The 22,476-nt window shown below is 41.4% G+C and overlaps 1 protein-coding gene across 8 annotated transcripts in view; it reads left to right on the plus strand.

Moving 5' to 3' along the window:
• Positions 1-3,659: 3,659 nt before the first annotated feature.
• The window catches only part of prkcz (protein kinase C, zeta), a 279,023-nt gene continuing 260,206 nt past the window's right edge, over positions 3,660-22,476 (plus strand). For 6 of the 8 annotated variants that reach the window (XR_011351704.1, XR_011351707.1, XR_011351705.1 and 3 more), the window contains exon 1: positions 9,949-10,349. Coding sequence is in view for 3 of the 8 variants with exons in the window: in XM_069918551.1 (XP_069774652.1) it covers positions 10,276-10,349 (74 nt within the window). In the remaining 5 variants the exon portion in view is untranslated. Of the gene's footprint in view, positions 3,809-9,948; positions 10,350-22,476 lie in introns of those variants that run through there. The other 2 variants (XM_069918552.1, XM_069918548.1) reach the window with 2 other exon arrangements.

Here is a 22,476-nt window from a genome sequence, read left to right on the forward strand (position 1 = left end):
ACATTTGAACAGTTGAAGTACAAATATGGAATAACTCATGGTACAATGTTTGCATATCAACTGAAAGCTTATTTAAAGGATAAATTGGGAAACAGATTGAGATTACCTGAAGGAAGCAGCTTTGAATATGTGATAATTAAATGATAATTAAAAATTTATAACCAACATGTACATTAAGCTGCAAGATAAGGAAAATGATGAAATAAGCTATAAACCCAAACAAATGTGGGAAATGGATTTAAACATAAAGATAAAAAATGAAACATGGGAAAAGTTATGTTCTAGAACTATGAAGAATATAATAAACACAAGGTTATGCATGATACAGTATAATTGGTTACACAGGTTATATATCACACCCCAAAAGTTAAAAAAAATGGGATCCAACATTATCAGATAGATGTTTTTGCTGTAAGCAGGAAATGGGAACAACAGTACATGCAATTTGGGCATGTAAGAAAGTGAAAAAGTTTTGGGAAGATCTAAATCAGATATTAAATAAAATTACAAAAAAAAAGCAAAAAATCCAGAGATCTTTCTTCTAAGTAATATAAGAAGTAAGGAATTGGGCCTCAAATTGGATAAAGCGCAAAAAAGATTTATTATGATAGCCTTAGCAGTAGCAAAAAAATGTATAATGTCAACTTGGAAAATGGAAGAGAACCTGAGAATATAGCAATGGTACATGGAAATGAATAAATGTATTCCATTGGAAAAAAATAACATATAATTTAAAAAATAAAGTCACATTATTTGAACAAATTTGGGAACCAAAGAGAGGGCTTGCCTCGGACCTCCACCCCCTAAAATGATGATAAGAAGACAAAACAACTTGATCTAGTGTGTAAAAGTAGATGAAACATTTTTCTTGTTTGTTTTTCATTGTGTGATGACATTGTTTAATGGTTTTATTATATTGTATATGTTGAATATTTATTGGATTTGGAGGGGGGTGGGAAGGGGGGAGGGAGGGGAGGGGGGGAAAAAAAGGGAGAAAATGCCACTGTGTATATTTAATGAAAAACATTTGTATATATTTTGGTTGATATGGTTCACAGTGTGAAAAATAAAAAATTATTTTAAATAAAAGTTGTTTCAAAGTGAAACACAAAGTCTTCAGACTGTGATTTTAGTAAACACACAGAAATGCTGGAGGAACTCAGCTGGTCTTGAAGCATCCATAGGAGGTAAAGATACATTGGACAATGAAGATTTTGCTTCCTGAACACTTTTGAATGTATTTTATGGATTTTGGGCTGCTGATCATGAAAATCATCTTAACATTTTCCTATTACATACCATTTGTTGTACAAAAAAATCTTTTTGTGATTTCATGTCATATTTTAAATCTACTTCAAACATACATGAACTGCAACGTGTCATTGAAAGTTCATTTTCTGCATTCGCACTTGGACTCCTTTCCGGCTGATCTTGGTGCAGTCAGTGACGAACATGGTGAAAGATTTCACCTGGACACTGTGACCATGGAAAAGCGGTATCAGGGCAACTGGAATCCATCAATGCTGGCCGACTATTGTTGTTAACTGACATGAGAGGCATCAGACGTCGAGTAAAATGAAAATCAGCGGCAAAACATTTTAGATCAGTTGAACAAATGCAATGTGTCAGCAATAAAAGTCAATTTAATGTATCCACAACTTTCTATGTGATACAGCAAATCTGAAATTACCTTTGTGCTCAGTTTGAAATTATCTATCATAATACCCAATTTATTTTCAAGAAGCAAACATTTTGTTGACCAGTGTTAGCCCTTCTTCAAGGTATGAGCAAAAAACAGGCATGCGTCCAAATAAAGACTGGGGAAGAATGGGAGGGGTAGGAGTCCGGACCAACAAATAAAAGATGTTAATTAGATATGATAAGAGGAAAGGTGAGAATTGATTTGACTTTGTAAGAGGAGACAGAAAGAAAGGGAAAGAGAGACAGAAGGCCCTTTTATAAAGCAAAACATCTGAACATAAAGGTGGAGATTCTCTGCCCTCACGTCGGAAAAGGCGGTGACTCCAATCTCTCTTCAAGGTCATGCTAGAGTTGGAGTGGTGCGCTCCGCCTCGCTACATAAAGGTATACCTGCTGCAAGCAGCTGGCTATTGGTGGGCTGATAACATTCCAATGACGCCATCAGCCTGCAACCCATCTCACCTCTGTCTCTCACTCACCCCTCTCTCTCCATAACCTCTTCAGGGCAGGGGCAGCTGATGGGGCCTGTCAGGGCAGGGGTGTGGCTGGGGCAGCCACCAGCACCTTACTGGGCCGCTTTGGCCTTCAGGGTCACTCTAGCACCAGTGGCTCAATACGAAGCAAAGTAATGGCAATCTACCCTACCCATAATCCCCCATGCAGCTGGAACCATTCTGGGAAATGCAGAGTGGTTCCAGCTGTGTGAGGGATTATGGGTAGGGAAGGTGGCTATTGCTCCGCCATGTATTTATGATGGGCGGCACTATGGCAACAGACGCTCAGCCTACAGTGACTCTGGACGACGCACCAAGGTTCCGCTCTGCATAAAAGCAGCCCTGGAGCAGGTTTTGGGGCTGCTCCATAAACAGGTAACTTTAAAATTTTATCTGCATTTGAAGCCAACCTTGAAGTGGAGGCTCAGCATAAAAACATCGACTGATAGCTGGTGGAAAGGTGACGGGGAAAAAGAAGGGCGGGTTAACGTTTCGAAGAAACACCGACAGTGCTGTTGGATTCTGGGATTTAGATCCATTAGGGAACAATTATATTTCCAAGTCAGATTTGTGTGTGACTTCCAGGACTTTTCTCTTTGGAGAGAAGAAGGAGGAGAGGAGACTTAATGGAGGTCTACAAGATTCTGAGAAGCATGCCTTTCCCCCGGGACAGGAGTAGAACCAGAGGATATCTGAATGAAAGGGAGACACATCAGGGGTACTTGTGTTTTACACACAGGGAGTGCCTGGAATGAATTTCCAGGGATGGTGGTGGAGGCTGATACAATAGGGTCATTTAAGAGTCCATTCAACAGGCAAATGGATGAAAGAAAAATAGAGTGTTACAAGAATTTTTTTTTTGGTTGGAATATATATGTCAGATTCAGATTTTTTTATCAGAGTACATACATTGACATCACATACAACCCTGAGATTCTTTTTCCTGTAGGTGAGGCAGAATGAACACTTAATGGTAGTGTAAAACAAAATTGGCTCAACATACACATATAAACTAATAAAGAAATGTAAACAAACTATGCCATATAGAGAAGAAAAAAAAGCAATATAATGCAAAAGTAAGAGTCCTTAAATAAGTCCCTGATTGAGTTTGTTGTTGAGGAGTCTGATGGTGCAGGAGTAGCAGCTGTTCCTGAACCTGATGGTTCTGGTTTTGTGGCTTCTATACCTCTTACCTGATAGCAGCAGTGAAAACATAGCATGTGCTGGGTGGTGTGGATCCTTGATGATTGCTGCTGCTCTCCAATAGCAGTGCTCCCTGTAGATGTTTTTGATGGTGGGGTATGATTGTACAGAATACTATCACCAATGTATATATTTACATATAGTAGTAGTGATTGGCTGAGAGCCGTAGCCACGCCTACTGGCAGGTCATAAAGGGCTGCTCCTAACCAGTCCCAGGTCAGTCTAAGTTTTTTGCTAATAAAAGCCTTGGTTTGAGTCAGCAAGTCTTTGAGTCATTTGACACGTTACATTGGGAGAATTTTATCTGTGATGTCCTAGGCTGTTTGCTCAGGGGAATTGGTTCTCCCCATACGGCACTGGAATGCTGCTGGTCAACACAACATCAAGGGCCAAAGGGCCTGTTCTGTGCGGTAATGTTCTATGTTTCCCTACGATGCTGATGTATTTGCCCTGGTTGACTGCAGGGAGCATCTAATGCTGCGGTACATGTTGCAGCTGGCATACACTGCAGCTGTCTTGAGCCAAAGAAGGAAAGTGTGAACATTTAGGGTGTTGGATTCCTTGTCAGTCAAGCAGCTTTCTTTCTCTTGAATAGATCAAGCTTCTTGAATGCATGTTAAAATTATGCATATTCCAAACAAAATTGAATGTTTTCCAACACAATCCTGGCTTCTGCTTTGTAAATAGTGGAACTGTTTGAGCACTCAAGAGGCTTTGTTGCACTTTTGCAGCCACGCAAAGATGATCCCACAGCTGCGATAACGTTCGGGTGCTTGAGCAGCCAATCAAATTCTAGAGCCAGTAAGAACTTTTAGTAAAATATGGAGTATTTGTCCCAAATGAAGATTGAAGCATGGAACTATGATCAAGCTAAATATAATTAAATTAATGGGCCTGAAGCGGAGTTTCCACCCAAATGTTGATTGCCCACTTTCCTCCATGGATGCTGCTTGACCCATTCAGTTGTGTAGTTTTCCAGCACTTTATCTTTTGCTTAAACTATGTAATAGAATATAATATTTTTATATAATATTTTAAAACAACTCAACATATTTTGAAATTAAAAGCCACATGCAAAAGGGCAACATGGTTAGCGGTTAGCGCAATGCTGTTACAGCGCCAGCAACCGGGGCCCGGGTTCGAATCCTGCCCTGTCTGTAAGGAATTCTCCCTGTAGCTACATGGATTTCCTCCAGGTGCTCCAGTTTCCTCCCACCATTCAAAACTGGGAGTTGTAGGTCAATTGGGTGGCAGGGGCTCGTGGGTTGGAAAAAACCTGTAACTGAGAGTTTCAGATCAGAGAATTTGCTCTGTAGTAACTACACTATTAATAATCACATACAGAGCACATGAGTTTCAATTTTAAAAGGGTGGATCTGGTTGGAGAACCAGGGCTATAAATTCATAGAAATTGAGCTGATTATTCCAGTTACACAACAGTGCAAAGTTCTGATTTCTTTGTTAAAGTACATATGCATGAATATGATAAATTTAATGTCCGTGTTTTAGAGTGTAATAACTGTGTGCTGATGAATTCATCATCATAAAACCTAGATATGTGACACCCAGAATGCCCTTCACAAGGCCTTTCTAAATATTCATAGGATTAAGGGAAGAGATTGCCCATTGAATACAAAATATTCTTGGCACAAAAATACTAGTCTTCACTGGAAATTCATAACTTTCCACAGCAGCTTTAAAATGATCTGTGGGTGCATTTTCCTGCTCTGTTGCTTAATTTTGATAAGGTGCCAATAAACCGGTGCCAAAGGTTGCCGATTTTTTTTTAAAAGGCAATGAAGAATGTCCAAAAGGAATTTCAATAACTAATGTTTTAAAAAAATGTGAATAGAATCCCTATTTTCTCCTTCATTAAAGACTGCCAACATATCAGAGATTACGCTATTTAGAAACATATAATGTGTGAGAGCATGGTTTTATTAACAAGGGAAGTTATTTGGGAGAAAAACACAAAAAACCTTTATGATCTTTTGTTGGAGATTAATATCAAATCTTGGAGTCACGATAAGAAACATAAACATGCTTGATATGATGTAATAAATCTGGTGATTACACCTTGCACAAATGCACTGAATAAATGCGTAGAGGGCCATTATGTTTAAATCCAGAGTAAAGACTAAGTGTTTAATTCCCATTATTGTAATACAGTGATTAAACAATTCAATAATGGAAAGCTGGTAGCAGAGGTGACCTTGAAACTATTGAATTGTTCTGTCCAGGCCATAAGGAAAAGAAATCTACATCCTTACCTGATTTTGTGTTAAGTACATAGGGTACCTGTGGGGATAAAAAATGATAGCCTGCATTTCAAAATTAAAATATGTTTTCTAAATGAAAGTTTATCATTTTCCCCATTAAGTTACTAAAATGATAAATTACTTCTTTAAGATAATGTATTTTTTTCTCTGTTTTAATTTTCAAATTAAATAACAAATGTAAGTATTTATACTGTTCTTTAAAAAAAAAATGATGTCTGACTTGCAGCTTTGTTTAAAATGTTTATTTGAAGGAGGCCAGCCTGGAAATATGATTTCCACTGGAGTTACCCGATCCTTCACCATAATCTTTGCTGAAACCAAGAAGATGAATGGCATGAAATATGTTTGTTTCCGCCAACTTCTTCAGGTTTCTGTTCACCTTCTGCCAATAAAGTTAGGGCGAGAGGCCAGAGAATCCCTAAACAAACAATTTTAATCAAGGATTTGACTGTAGTGGTTTTTGTGGATTTTGTGGTTAAATATCCTTTTAAATGATATATTTTAGAATTTCACCATTGCCCTCCCTTATTCTCCATCTGCAATCTCCGTCACATTAGTGAATCTGATGAAAGGTATTCATTTAACAAATTTATTTCCATTGGCTCCACACACAGATTGCCCCTTAGATGTTCAATGACCTCTATCTCTTTCTCTAGTTATCCTCTTGCACTTCATATTACATAAAATGCTTTGGGTTTCTTTATTGTCCACCAGTGATATTTTATGCCCTCTCTTTTCCTAATTTTAATGCACCCCTTGTATTTATTGCCACCCTGATTGTCCTCCCTTTGTTCAGTTTCCATAACTTGCCATTATACCACCTAATTTTTCTTTATCCAGACCTTGATATCCCTCAACATGCAGGTACCTTAGACTTTGTGTCTCTTCCTTTCACCCTTATGGGAACATGTCGACTTTAAACCCTCATTATTTCACTTGTGAATATTTCCCTCTTATTGAATGCATACCGACCTTCAAGTAGTTAGCCCAGTCTACTGTCTTATGAGATTGAAAATGTTCACCCCCTCCCAATATTCAGACCTTAATTATAGTCTTTTTTTTTCTCCCTGATTACTTTGAAATGTAGTCATCGTCATTCTCTTCAAATGCTCTTCCATTGATGAGTCAACCACTTGCCTTGCTACATTTATTTGCTTTATGATCCACACTGGCCCTTCTCAAGTTGGACTAGCTTAAAAAGCTCTCCTAGATTCACTTTAAAAATTCCTCCTTCTATAAGCCTTTCCCGTAGAGGTGATATAATCAGGCATTATGAGTTGGTGAAGACAAGGAATGTGGAATATAATGTGGAAAAGTACAAGGTCATCCATGTTGTGGAAAAAAATATGGTCTTGGTGCTCTGAAAAACATGAGTGTCCTTGAGTGCAAACCGCTGAAAGCAAATCTGCTGGTGCAGCAAGCTACCAGGAAGAATGATTGCAATAGGAACTGGAAGTGCATAATATAGGACCCTATGATATGTAATGTAAAGACATACACAAGGGACAGGGTCTCAAGAAAGCAGCCTCAGTCCTCAAGGACCTTCACCACACAGGCTATGCTCTCTTCTCATTGCTACTATCAGGAAGGTGAACCCAAAAACAGTTTCTCCCCCTCTGCCATCAGAGTTCTGAATGCACGATGAATCACAGACACGACCTCACTTTTCTCTTATTTTGCACTAATTTAATCATTTATTTTAAAGTAATTTATCACAATTTTGCACCTGTGATTGCTGCAGCAAAACAATGTGACTCCATGTCCATGACAACGTATTCTGATTCAGAACCCAGTGAGATTGCATGTTGAATACTATGTGCAGGTTTCATCTCCCTGTCTAAGGCAGAATATACTTACTATGGATGCTGCCTGATTTGATAATTACATCCTGCATTTTCTGGTTTTATCTAATATTTTTACAGGAATGACAGGCAAGGCAGAATTATCACTTATTGGTCATTTTAAAAAAAACTGTACTCAACAAACACAAATAAATAAATAAGCAATGTAAACAAACTGTGCAAGACAGAGAGGAAAAAGAAATTCAATAAAGTGTGAAAGTTAGAATTCTTAAATCAGACCCTGATTGAGTTTGTCATTGAGGAGTCTGATGGTGGAGGGGGAGCAGCTGTTCCTGAACCTAGTGGTGTGAGTCTTATGGCACCTTTACTTCTTTCCTGATGGCAGCAGTGAGAAGACAGCGTTTGCTGAGTAGTGTGAATTCTTGATGATTGGTGCTGCTCTCCGACGTCAGTGTTCCCTGTAGGTGTTCTCGATAGTGGGGAGGGTTTTACCTGTGATGTCCTGGTCTCTTTCCACTACCTTTTGCAATGCTTTATACTCATAGGTATTGGTGTCCCCACACCAGACCTTGATGCAGCCAGGCAGCACACTTTCCACCACTCATCTGTAAAAAGTTGTCAGGGTTTCTGATGTCATACAAAACTTCTTGAAGGTCCTGAGGAAGTAGAGGCGCTGACACACTTTCTTCATGATACCATTTTGGTGTTGGGTCAAGAAAGACCCTCCAAGATAGTGACTCCCAACAACTTAAATTTGCTTACCCGCTCCACCTCTGATCCCTCAATGAGGGATTTGGTTTTCCCTTCCTGAAGTCAACAATCAGCTCCTTGGTTTTGGTGACATTGAGTGTGAGGTTGTTGTTGGTGTACCATTCAGCCAAGTTTTAATCTCCCTCTTGTATGCTGATTCATCCCCTTCCTTTATACAACCTACTACTGTGGTATTGTCAGCATATTTGTAGATGGTGTTATTGTTGTTCCGAGCCACACAGTCATAGCTGTATAGCCAGTCGAGCTGGAGGCTAAGAATGCAGCTCTGTGGTGCCCTGGTACTGATGGCGATTGTGGAGATGTTCTTGCCAATTCTCACTGACTATGGTCTGGAGGTGAGGAAATCCAGGGTCCAATTACACATTGGGGAATTGAGTCACAGTTCTTGGAGTTTGCTGATCAGTTTTGAGTGGACGATGGTGTTAAATGCTGAACTATAGATCAGGTAATCTAGGTATACAAGGGAAACAGCACACAAATGTCATTATGAAGAAAGCACATCAACACCTCTACTTCCTCAGGAGTTTGCAGAGGTTTGGCATGACATCAGAAATTTCTACACATGTATGGTGACTGGTTGCATCACAGTCAGGTAAGGGGACACCAGTACCTCTGACCAAAAAGCCCTGCAAAAGTTAGTGGACAACCCAGGATATCACAGGCAAAACTACCCCACCATCAAGAACATCTACAGGGAATGCTGCCATCCCAGCAATCATCAAGAGGTATAGGTGCTACAACACTCACACCACCAGGCTCAGGAACAGCTGCAACCCCTCCACTATCAGACTCCTCAACAACAAACTCTTACTTTTGCACTTTATTGATTTTTCTACCTCTCCATTGTAGTTTGGTTACATTTCTTTATTTGTTTACAGTTTTTTTTTCACTGCCAATAAATGGTGATTCTGCTTCGCCTGTGGGGAAAAATGAAGCTCAGGGTTGTATGTGATGTTATGTAAGTACTCTGACAATAAGTCTGAATTTGCTTCAGAAAAGTTGTGTGGATAGGCAAGATACATAGTCCTATTCAAGAGTGCCCTACTGCTGCTGATGCTTTTATATTCCACCTTACATAGGTGCCAGAGCTTCACATTTATGAATAGGCACGACTTAAACTGAATCAGTGGTTTTCAAACTTTTTCTTCCCACTCACCAACCGCTTTAAGTAATCCCTGTGCCATCGTGCTCTGTGATTAGTAAGGGATTACTTAAGGCGGTCGGTGAGTGGGATGGGAAGGTTGAGAACCACTGGTCTAGACCCAATTGTTACTGAAATATTTTGCTTGTGAAAAATTGTCACTGGCCCATTTAGGAGTTATGAAACCTGTGCACATAACGAGTCAATTAAAAATGTGGTTTTCAAACTTTTTCGTTCCACTCACATAACACCGAGCACCTGTAGCATAGAGATTACTTAAAATGGAATGTGAGTGGAAGGAAAAAGTTTGAAAACCTCTGTACTGCACGAAGCCTTCCGAGGGCTCCGGATCTCCCTCTGCGCCCAGAGCTCCTCCATTGGCCACATTACATCCTTTAGCAGCGGAGACCTCGATCCCTCCAGTGATTGGCTGCAGGTAAGCTCTCCCTCCGCCCATTGGATAGGTGGCCCTTTGTCGCGGATTGGCTCGTCCCTTCCTCCCTTTCCCTTGGGATTGGTGGGTGGGGAGAGACAAGGTATGCCTGCGGTCGATGGCGATTGGCTGCCGGCGAGGGAGGCGCCGCTGGCGGCCGAGGAGTGTCGGTTAACCTGGGACCGCCATTTGTTCGGAGCGAGTGAGTGACGCCGGAGAACGGCCGGGCCAGAAAGCAACAAGTCGTTGGGTCGGGACCCAAAGTGCGAGGCGAAAGAAAACACTCACTCAAAAGGGGTTCATCGTCGGAGAAGGACTCGTTACTGAGATGGAGCGCAGTTCGGAAGGAAATCTGCTGAGGTGAAGTTGGACGGAAATTGAGAGCGAGGGGAGCCTGATCCTCCCCCTTGCTCGTCTCCCTATTTCCCCCGGACCCGGTCGCCTGTGGGTCATGCCGACCAGAGTGGAGGACACGATGGAACGTGGGGCAGGTGACTGGGTCAGAGTGAAGGCTCACTACCAAGGGTGAGTACACACACCCAGCTGGGGCAGTGGCCCAGCCGCATCACCCTGCCTCCCCACGGCACCTGTTAGCAATTTGTTCGGCTCAAGGAAGCCAAACTTCCTTTCAAACATCAGCACCGTCATGATCGTTGGATCCAAACATGAGTGACTGAGCGTTGGATCCAAACATGAGTGACTGAGCGTTGGATCCAAACATGAGTGACTGAGCGTTGGATCCAAACATGAGTGACTGAGCGTTGGATCCAAACATGAGTGACTGAGCGTTGGATCCAAACATGAGTGACTGAGCGTTGGATCCAAACATGAGTGACTGAGCGTTGGATCCAAACATGAGTGACTGAGCGTTGGATGAGTGACCGAGCGATGGATCCTGACATGAGTGACCGAGCGATGGATCCTGACGTGAGTGACCGAGCGATGGATCCGGACGTGAGTGACCGAGCGTTGGATCCGGACGTGAGTGACCGAGCGTTGGATCCGGACGTGAGTGACCGAGCGTTGGATCCGGACGTGAGTGACCGAGCGTTGGATCCGGACGTGAGTGACCGAGCGTTGGATCCGGACGTGAGTGACCGAGCGTTGGATCCGGACGTGAGTGACCGAGCGTTGGATCCGGACGTGAGTGACCGAGCGTTGGATCCGGACGTGAGTGACCGAGCGTTGGATCCGGACGTGAGTGACCGAGCGTTGGATCCGGACGTGAGTGACCGAGCGTTGGATCCGGACGTGAGTGACCGAGCGTTGGATCCGGACGTGAGTGACCGAGCGTTGGATCCGGACGTGAGTGACCGAGCGTTGGATCCGGACGTGAGTGACCGAGCGTTGGATCCGGACGTGAGTGACCGAGCGTTGGATCCGGACGTGAGTGACCGAGCGTTGGATCCGGACGTGAGTGACCGAGCGTTGGATCCGGACGTGAGTGACCGAGCGTTGGATCCGGACGTGAGTGACCGAGCGTTGGATCCGGACGTGAGTGACCGAGCGTTGGATCCGGACGTGAGTGACCGAGCGTTGGATCCGGACGTGAGTGACCGAGCGTTGGATCCGGACGTGAGTGACCGAGCGTTGGATCCGGACGTGAGTGACCGAGCGTTGGATCCGGACGTGAGTGACCGAGCGTTGGATCCGGACGTGAGTGACTGAGCGTTGGATCCGGACATGAGTGACTGAGCGTTGGATCCAAACTGAAGTAAATCACACAAATCTGTGGGCACCGTGGTAGAAGTAAAAACAAAATGCTGGAGAAGCTCCGCTGTGTCCTTTACGTAGCAAAAGTAAAGGTACATAACTGACGTTTTGGGCTTGAGCCCTTCATCAAAGCAATACTTTTGATGTTTTGATAGGGCTCAAATTGTATCCAAACATTATTTACTGATCGTTGCATCCAAATAATATTATTTGTTGATCGTTGAATCAAAACATTATTTGCCGACCGTTTCATATCAGCAAAGTATGTTTTTAGTTGTTTGAATGACTTTTTTGAATGTTAGAACTTTTTCTCTGATCGCAAGCAACGTTCTGCTGTCTAAAACGTGTTGTGAATATTGGTGTGCTCATGGACAGCAGTTACATGGCTTCTTAGTGGCATTTGTGTGCCGTTGACTGGTTACTTTTTAATCCGCAAGTTTGGACGTCATTGTATTTATCCTTTTCATTTTAATGTTATTGAACATCAACTTTAAAGGTTATTTGTTATTATTAATGGGCGTGTTTTGTCCATTTGTTGAAGAGTTTGAATAGTTTATGAAAATATTCCCATAAACGCCGGAAGTTGCGGAATTATTTATTTCGCGGCAGTTACCCAAAATATATTACTTAACGTTCGGACTATTACAAACTTCAAGCGAGTCCCGGAAGTCTTTTAACTAATTCAGTTGTATCAGCAAATATTCCATTTAAAAATAGGCATAATTCTTGACCATCGTTAATGTTAGTTTGAGTTTCTCATAGATAAATAAATATAATGTGCCGATGCACCGAAATTGACTTCGGGATTCATGATACATTTGGACCAAATGTACAGTATTCTTATTGAAGTTTTATTTAGGAAAAAGTTAATTTAAATTTAACTATACCATTGCTGTTTCATCCCAATAGTTTATGTGGTCTGAATCTAGCAACAGATTGAGAACTGATTCACCCTCACGAGAAATGTAATGTTAGAATTAAAAAGTACAAATGTTTCATTTGGCTTCTCAAGCATGCTTCACTATTTAATATGATTGTGACTAATCTGATTTGAACTTCTTTCACATTCCTCTGTCTGTTATCACCTTAAATGTTTGTGGTGACACAAAATGCTTTTTCACCATTGCTTACTAAATGTTTATCTTGGCTATATAGTTCTCCATAACAGCGATATCCTGTTGTCAAGATCTTTCATTTTTCCTCTCTCTCATTCTTCTAAATTCCACTAAATCCAAGCCTAACCTGTCCAACTTTTCCAGGTTTTCACACCCATTCCAGGTTTTAGTCTGGTAAAGCTTCTTTGAACTATATCCAAGCATTAACATCCAGACACAGAAATAAGACGTGAGAGATGGTATGAGTTTTAGTCTGTTTTGCTTCAGTGGGTTGGAATTTAATTATTTTGTGACGAGGATCCAAAAACATTCAGTGCCACCACAAACAGTTAAAACGTGATTGCTTCAAAAGTTTTTAAAACTTGTATAAATCTGAATAGTTAAGGCCAACAATCCTGTCATCCTACTGTTTGGATGCCTTCTCAGAATTTCCTGATGATCTTGAATAAAATGAAGAAATTGGAAGTTTTACATTTGATGTTAAGGATAAATTGGAGATTATTTGAATGCAGGAAAGGCTGACAGTAAATGTACAGCAAAAACCCTGGTTTCCAGCACCTGTGGGGATCAGTAGATGCCAGTTAAGTGAGTTTTTCAGTTGCTTGAAACTGCGTGTTGCATGAATGGAGAACTGACGGCAAGGCATGCCCATTTTAAACTTCTGTATTTTTTTACCCATTTATTTCTGCATTTTTTTTTGCTGGTTGCCTGAATTCTGGATGACTGGGTTTTTACTGTATTTTGTCTTTTTGTTTTCTTAACGGCCAAGTTGTTTTGGATATCTTGGATACCATGTGTTAAAAGAGAGACTGCAGATGCTTGACGTCCTGCTTTGCTTTGCTTTGCTTTGCGGAAACTGCCAAAATGTTTGGCCTGGAAGTCAGCCTGAAGAAAACTGAGGTCCTCCATCAGCCAGCTCCCCACCATGACTACCAGCCCCCCCGCATCTCAATTGGGCACACAAAACTCAAAACGGTCAACCAGTTTACCTATCTCGGCTGCACCATTTCATCAGATGCAACGATCGAGAATGAGATAGACAACAGACTCGCCAAGGCAAATAGCGCCTTTGGAAGACTACACAAAAGAGTCTGGAAAAACAACCAACTGAAAAACCTCACAAAGATAAGCGTATACAGAGCCGTTGTCATACCCACACTCCTGTTCGGCTCCGAATCATGGGTCCTCTACCGGCATCACCTACGGCTCCTAGAACGCTTCCACCAGCGTTGTCTCCGCTCCATCCTCAACATCCATTGGAGCGCTTTCATCCCTAACGTCGAAGTACTCGAGATGGCAGAGGTCGACAGCATCGAGTCCACGCTGCTGAAGATCCAGCTGTGCTGGGTGGGTCACGTCTCCAGAATGGAGGACCATCGCCTTCCCAAGATCGTGTAATATGGCGAGCTCTCCACTGGCCACCGTGACAGAGGTGCACCAAAGAAAAGGTACAAGGACTGCCTAAAGAAATCTCTTGGTGCCTGCCACATTGACCACCGCCAGTGGGCTGATATCTCCTCAAACCGTGCATCTTGGCGCCTCACAGTTTGGCGGGCAGCAACCTCCTTTGAAGAAGACCACAGAGCCCACCTCACTGACAAAAGGCAAAGGAGGAAAAACCCAACACCCAACCCCAACCAACCAATTTTCCCCTGCATCCGCTGCAACCATGTCTGCCTGTCCTGCATCGGACTTGTTAGCCACAAACGAGCCTGCAGCTGACGTGGACTTTTTACCCCCTCCATAAATCTTCGTCCGCGAAGCCAAGCCAAAGAAGAAAGATGCCAGAAAACTAGAGACAGCACTAAAAATGCTGAAAGAACTCAGCAAGTCAGACAGCACCCATTGAAGGCAAACGATGGTGATTGCTAAGTTTCACCAGCATTTTATTTGTTTCTTCAGTTTAGGTAATGAATTTTTAACCTCTCCTGTAAGGAAGCTACGCTCTTGCTCTTTGGCATCCTTGATTTTTGTCTTGTGTTTCCAATTACATTATTTTACTGAATTTTTGGCTTTGTCACATATCTTGTGAGAAAGTGCAAGTATTCCGCTGAGAACTTCAGTAATATCCTGTGAACATTTGTGGAAATTTTGTAGTGATTCAATTGCATATCTATCTCTTTCCATGCTGCTTTTGCATTCAAGAGTAGGGAGGTTATGATGAAATTGTACAAGGCATTGGTGAGGTCAAACTTGGAGTACTGTGTACAGTTTTGGTCACCAAATTATAGAAAAGATATAAACAAAATAAAGAGAGTACAGAGAAGGTTCACGAGAATGTTGACAGGATTTCAAGGTTTGAGTTACAGGGAAAGGTTGTGCAGACTAGGGCTTTTTTCTCTGGAGCGTGGAAGATTGAGGGGTGACTTGATAGAGGTGTTTAAGATTTTAAAAGGGACAGACAGTAAATGTAGATAGGCTTTTTCAATTAAGAGCGGGGGAGATTCAAACTAGAGGGCATGGTTTAAGATTGAAGGGGGAAAATTATAAGGGGAACATGAGGGGAAATTTATTTACGCAAAGGGTGGTAGGGATGTAGAATGAGCTTCCGGCAGATGTGGTCGAGGCGGGATCATTGGTTACATTTAAGGATAGACTGGATAGTTACATGGAGAGGAGAGGACTGGAGGGGTATGGATCGGGTGCTGGTCAGTGGGACTAGGAGGGTGGGAATTTGTTACGGCATGGACTAGTAGGGCCAAACTGGCCTGTTCTGTGCTGTAAGTGGTTATATATGGTTATATGGTTATTTATATATGGTTATTGATTTGGTCTAGAAAGTGGATAATGTCAGGACAGTATACTCCTATCTCAACACCGTATTTGATGAATTCAAACTGTTTTTTTAATTTAGAGGCAGAATTTCCCAGTGGAAGGCTTTAAAATGGTCTTTGAGCATGTATTGGTGAATTTGAATTCTTAATGATCTTTGCGGTAGTTTCTCAGAGTTTTGAACCCAGTGTAATCCTGAAATTTATTTTCTCCTTTCAAAAATTACTTACTGAATACTGCATAGCACCTGTTCTTGCTCTTATTTTAGGACTAGTATTTTTGGATTGTTTTGTGATTATATTTTTTCTCAAAAAATCTTCCTGGTATGGAGATTGGTTGAGATGAAAAATGATTTTTACCTTGCCTTCTCACTCTATCAGCCAGGTAAATTCAGAAGTCTGTGGAAATATTGAGGATGGGGTGATCTATTCTGGCACTTCCCAAGTTCACAAAACCTTGTGACAGTTCTGATTACCATCACATACCCGATTGAAATAACTTCCCTCATTTTTGGAATGGGGGGAAAATACTTTATTTTTAACGGCAGAGATTTGACCTTCAAGTCCATTTAAATATGTCTAGTTTTATGTTTCTCATTGAAGCGTTAGGAAAATATTGTGGATGGAATTGTGACAGCCTGGGCAAATGTGAATCCTATATCCAAAGGAGGATAGTGTTTCATTTCTTTGTCTTGCCATTTCTGCTTCCTCCTTTGGAAATCAACAAAGTGGTGTATCATTAAATACGTTATTCTGTTGAATTATTAAACACTCACAGTTGAACTCCTTGTTTTCATATGACGAGCACTAGGGACTTAGAAAATTTGGATTTAAACATTTTTTCAGTCAAGAATCATTTGGCCTTGTAACTCATGATAACATTGCAGAAATCACTGCTGTCAAGGGTCTTTACAGACAAATTCCTGTTTCACTGAGATAATCTGATAGTAAATTTAGATTTTTGTATTGAGGAGAAAAAACACTGAACAAATTCAATCTTTTGCAAATGCAGTGAGTTGAATACCTTGTATCTTCAGTATTAATTAAAGAACATCAGAAATGCCTCAGTACAGTAATCAATAATTACTGGTTCAACCTAGACTTTACACACAATCAAGCCACATTATGTTATATTTAGTCACTAATTTTTATTGACACATAAAATACACACTTCAAGTGATTCCAGTCAATTTGCAATGTTAAATTCTTCATATTTGCAGGTAGTATCAAGGCAGAACCATAGAACATTACAGCACAGAAACAGGCCTCTTCAGCCCTTCTAGTCTATCCTATTGACCTGCACCCAGACCACAGCCATCCATAACTCTTTCACCCATGAACCTGTCCAAATTCTTCTTAAATATTAAAATTGAGCCTGCATTCACCACTTCAGCTGGCAGCTCATTGCACACTCCCACTACTCTCTGTGAAGAAGTTCCCACTCCCCTTAAACTTTTCCCCTTCACTCTTCACCCATGTCCTCTGGTTTGCATCCCACCCACCCTCCTTGGAAAAAGCTTATCTACATTTATTCTGTCTAATTTTAAATACCTCTATCAAATCTCTATACTCCAGGGAATAAAGTCCAAACCTGTTTAACCTTTCCCTGAAACTCAATTCCTGAAGTCTGGGCAATATCCTAATAAATCTATGCCCTCTTTCTATCTTATTGATATCTTTGCTGTAATTAGGTGACGAAAACTGCACACAATACTCCAAATTTGGCCTCACCAGTGTCTTATACAACTTTAACATAACATCCCAATTCCTGTACTCTGTACTTTGATTTATGAAGGCCATTATGCCAAAATCTTTTTTTACAACCTTATCCACCTGTGATGCCACTTTCAGGGAATTGTGTATCTGTATTCCCAGATCCCTTAGTTCTACTGCGCTCCTCACTGCCCATTTACTGTGTATGTTCCTTTCTTTGTTTGTCCTTCCAAAATGCAGCAGTTCTCACTTGTCTGCATTAAATTCCATCTGCCATTTTTCTAGCTGGGCCAGATCCTTTGAAATTCTTCACTGTCCACAACACCTCCAATCTTAGTGCCATCTGTAAACTTGCTGATACAATTTACCACATTATTATTGCTGATCCAATTTTCCACATTATCATTAATATAAATGACAAACAACAATGGTCCCAGCACTGATCCCTGAGGCACACCACTACTCTCTGGCTTTTCCCATCCAGCCATTGTCGAATCCAGTTCACTACTTTACCACGAATACCTAGTGTCCGAACCTTCCTGACTAACCTTCCTTGTGGGACCTTGCCAAAGGCCTTACTAAAGTCCATGTGGACACCATCCACAGCCTTTCCTTCATCAACTTTCCTGGTAACCTTGAAAAACTATAAGATTGGTTAAACACAGCTTACCACACATAAAGCCATGTTGATTATCTCTAATCAGTTTCTGGCGATCCAAATAATTGTTTATATGATCTCTTAGAGCACCTTCCAATAATTTATCTACTACTGACATCAAGCTCATGGCCTATAATTTCCAGGGTTACTTTTGGAATCTTTTTTAAACGGTGGAGCAATGTGAGTTACCCTCCAATACTCTGGCACGTCACCTGTGGCTAAGGATATTTTAAATATTTCTGTCTGAGCCCCTGCAATTTGTACGCTAACCTCCCTTCAGATCTGAGGGAATATCTCGTCAGGCCCTGGGGATTAATCCACCCTTATTTGCTTTAAGACAGCAAGCACTTCCTCTTTAATCTGTATAGGTTCCATAACCTCACTGTTTGTTTTCCTTACTTCCCATGGCTCTGTGCCCTTTTTCTGAGTGAATACTGATAGAAAAATAACCATTCAAGACCTCTCCCATCTCTTTTGGCTCCATACAAAGCTGACCACTCTGATGTTCAAGGGGACCAATTTTGTCCCTTACTATCCTTTTGTTCTTAATATACCTGTAAAACCCTTAGGATTTTCCTTCACCTTGTCTGCCAAAGTAACCTCATGACTTCTTCTAATCTTCCTTGTTTCTTTCTTGAGGTTTTTCTTGCATTTTTAAAAAAATATACATTTCAAGTACCTCATTTGCTCTATGTTGCCTACACCTGTTATTCTGAACCAGATCCCCATTAAACCTCGAAAACCAAGGTTCCCTATTCCTTCTAACCTTGTCTTTGATCCTGACAGGAACATACAAATTCTGTCCTCTCAAAATTTCACCTTTGAAGATCACATCCCAGAGGACCTAGAATTTGCTAAGATCAAGTTGTTAGACATTATAAACTGTCTTTGTACTTGAGAGTTACAGGGGTGGGTGGACTCCTGAATTCCATTGGATAATCCTTGCTATAAGTTGTGAAATGTGTGGGTTCCAGTGCACAAAAGTTAACTGCTGGAGGAATTTGGCAGATCAAGTACTACCTTTAAAGGCGAAGGGATTGTTAATGTTTTTGGTCAAGACCCTGTATCAGGACTGAGTGTAGAGGGAAAATAGCCGGAATGGAGAGTTGGGGGAGGTGTTTTGTGGATGGAAGCAGGCTCTGAGGTGACAAGTGGACCAAGATGAGATGGGGGATGATGGCGGGTGAAGCTAGAAGGGGGGAGTTTAGCGCTAATGGATGCTTGGGTGAAGGATGGAAATGAAAAGGGAAAATAAAAGAATTGAGCCAGGTGTGCGTGGGGGGTGGAGGGAGGGGGAAGATGGTGTGGAACCAGACAACAAAGGAGGATAGGCAGATGGAACATGATCGGAGGGTAGTTCAGCAAAAGCGAAACCCAAGTGAATAGTGTTGATGATGGGCAGATGGAAATGTGAATAAAGGGAGAGAGGATCTGGGTGGACCAGATGGAAGGAATCTGAAAATGGAAAATTTATTGTTCACTGCCTTGGGTTTTAGGCTATTCAACTGGATTATGTTGCGCTAGTCTTGTCCTTTGTTCTTTGCCTCAAGAGGGGAAGGCTGAGTACTGATGGATCAGTGTGTGAATGGGAAGGTGATAAAGTGACAATCAGATGGAAGCTCTGTGGACAATGAACAAAGGCTTTGCAAAATGGTCTCTTAATCTGCATGGTCTCGCCTGTGTTGAAAAGGCAACATCAAGAGCTCTAAATGCAACAAGTGATGTTGTGGGAGGTGTACAACAATCTCTGCATCACCTGGAAAAGCTGTTTGGGACCCTAGATAATGGTGATGGAGGAGTTGAGGGGCAAGTGTTGTACTTCCTACAATTGCAGAGGGAAGAGCCAAGGAATGGGGAGGTGGGAGGGTGGGGGGGGGGGGGAATGAGCAGATCCCCCTTCTGTTTCCACCTATGGCTTACCAGTCTGTTTCTAACCTCTTCCTTCATCTCCCCACTTGGCTCCACCTGCCTAACATCCCCATCTTACCTAGTTTAACTGATCACTCGCTCCTGGTCCCGCCCCTTCCTCTCGCCTCTTTATACTGCCTGTCTTCCCTTTGAGCATTCAGTGTGGATGCCGGATCATGACCTGATTTTTGATTATTCTTTTGCCTCCACATATAATGGTGAGTTCCTCCAGGTTGTCTTTTAGCTCCTGATTCCAGAATCTGCAGTCTATAGAAGGGTTAGATGTGAAAACTAATATACCTGTGAAAACTAATATACCTGAACATTGTGCTGTTGTGAATAGAGCGGGGAAGAGTTGGGCTAAAGAAAAGTTGGAAAGTAGACAAAAAGGCTCCTTCTGGGAGTATGCTTGGGTATAAAACTTTTGAGTTCTAGCAGTATTCCACCAAACCCCAGTCTCAGTTCGTGAAATTTTGTCTGACACTCTGATCTTGAGACTAGCTAACGGAGATTCTGTTACTCTTTGTCATTGTTGCACATGAAGCTTGCTGCACATTTGAGATTTGCATGAATATAATGTGGAAAATGATGGCTACTTTCACTCGTTTTGGCATTTTCAAGGTAAATCAGTTATAAGATCAATTACTAACAATTCTTGCAAAAACACCTGCAATACATAAAAGTACTGGAGAAACTCAGCAAGTCATGAAGTAAAAGCCAATCAGTTTTGGGCCTGAGCCCTTTGTCAGGAATCTGGAAAAACTGGTAGATGCAGAAGTAACCATTGTATAGCTGTAACTTGTATTCCTTGCAAGTTACAACCTCACACCTTCCATGAGATTTATGAAACATTCTTTCTCCCCCCCCCCCCCCCCCCCCCCCCCACCTTCTTAAAATTTCAGATTCTGGCTTAGATATGGGATGGGTGGATTCAAGTTGTTGGTCAAAGGTCAAGAGTTTGATACATATTTTTATCTTCTTCATCCATCCTCAAATAATAGTTTTACATTTTTTCTGCTTAGATTTACTGGAACTGTTACAGAATATTAAAGCTTGGAGATCAATACATACTGCACTTTCAACAAATTTGGGACTTCTGAGAGTATTTTCTGAGGCAAAAGTCAGGTTAAGGGCTAGTGAAAAATAGGGATAATTTAAATCCCATCAGCAATATAATTCAAAGTATCATTTTAAAAATGATGCAGCTGTAGTAGAATTTGTTTATATTGAGAATGACGTTAGTTGTGTTAATGTGAGAAATGGTCAGGCTGTACTTGTTTCAGACTGGAAGTCAGTGATTACAAACAAAATGATTTAATGTTGTCATGAATTGTGAAATAGGTTAACAGATTGGATGATAGAGTTCATTATTATTTAGTTAGTTCGACCAACTTGATTTTGTATCTTCCAAAGCAAACTAAGTTGAAATATTTCAAGTTTATGAGCCAGCTTGATTAATTGGCATAGTGCAAACTTTTTCTCCACTGGAGAATGTTTCATTAGACAGTATGGCATTTGATTTGCAGATTAGATGTACATTAGTGGATGAAATAATATGCTGCAGTCTAGAATGTAAGGCCAAAGCACAATTCAACAACATAGATTGATGTAGGACAGTCTGTATGCATTGTTCTGAATACATTCAAAGCAGATATGGCGAATAAATAGAAATTACTCCATTATTGCATCAACACAAATTTTAAAGTAAATTCTTTTGTCACAGTTGTTGGAGATAAGAATTTTTTTTAAAAAGCAGGAAATGTTGCAAGTGCTCAGCAGGTTTGGCAACATTGTATGGAAAGAGGAAAACAGAGTTAGTATTTCTATCTGAAGACCTTTCATCCAGCCACATAAAGTGAGAAAGTAAATATGTTTTAATGTGCAGAGTTGGGAAAGGATGAAGAGAACAAAGGAGACAGGGGATTCTCTTTTGCTTCTCTTTCTCTGACTGTAAGAGGTGTTTCGGGTAATTCATCAGCCTTACGACAGATAGTGTTCTGTGTGATGGTCTTGGAAGTTCTGTTTCTGTGTCATATTGCACTGTTTTTAATTACATGACCATTAAAGAATCTTGAGAATCCCGCTGGTGTGGACCTGGGGAGAGCGGAGAGCCTTTATATTCCAGATGTTTTCCATGAAACTTGTCATCTTTCAGCATTCAACACAATCATATCTCAGTACCTAATAGGGAAGTTGAACCTGCTGGGTCTAAATTAGATTCTTGACTTCCTGTTGGGGAGACCTAAAGCAATCTGGATCGCAAACAAAACTTCCAAGACCATCACCCTGAGCACAGGGGTGGGGGGGGGGGTGGGGGCTTAGTCCACTGCTGTTCACTCTGCTGATTCATGATCGTGTAGCAAAACACAGCTCGAACCATATCATCAAATTCGCTAACAACACGACAGTGGTGGGCCTTGTTAGTTAGAATGACGAGTCAGCATACAGAGATAAGGTGCGGTCACTAATGGACTCATGCAGAGCCAATAACCTGTATGTGAACGTTAATAAAACAAAAGCAATGGTTGTCAACTTCACGAGGGCCCAGGGGGATCACTCTCTCAGAGACCATTGACTGCTCTGTCTTTGAGGTTATCAAGAGTATCAAATTCCTTGGTGTTGACTGATAGAGAATCTCACCTGGCCCCGTAACACCAGCTCTATAGCCAGGAGAGCTGATACAGAGCATTTACATTGATGCCACTTAGTGCTTTTCTTGGATTTATCAAGAAGAGTACGTTGTGATGACCTTCCAAATTGCAGATAAGTGGGGA

Source organism: Narcine bancroftii, chromosome 2 (genome assembly GCF_036971445.1).
Source record: "Narcine bancroftii isolate sNarBan1 chromosome 2, sNarBan1.hap1, whole genome shotgun sequence".
Classification (NCBI taxonomy): Eukaryota; Metazoa; Chordata; class Chondrichthyes; order Torpediniformes; family Narcinidae; genus Narcine; species Narcine bancroftii.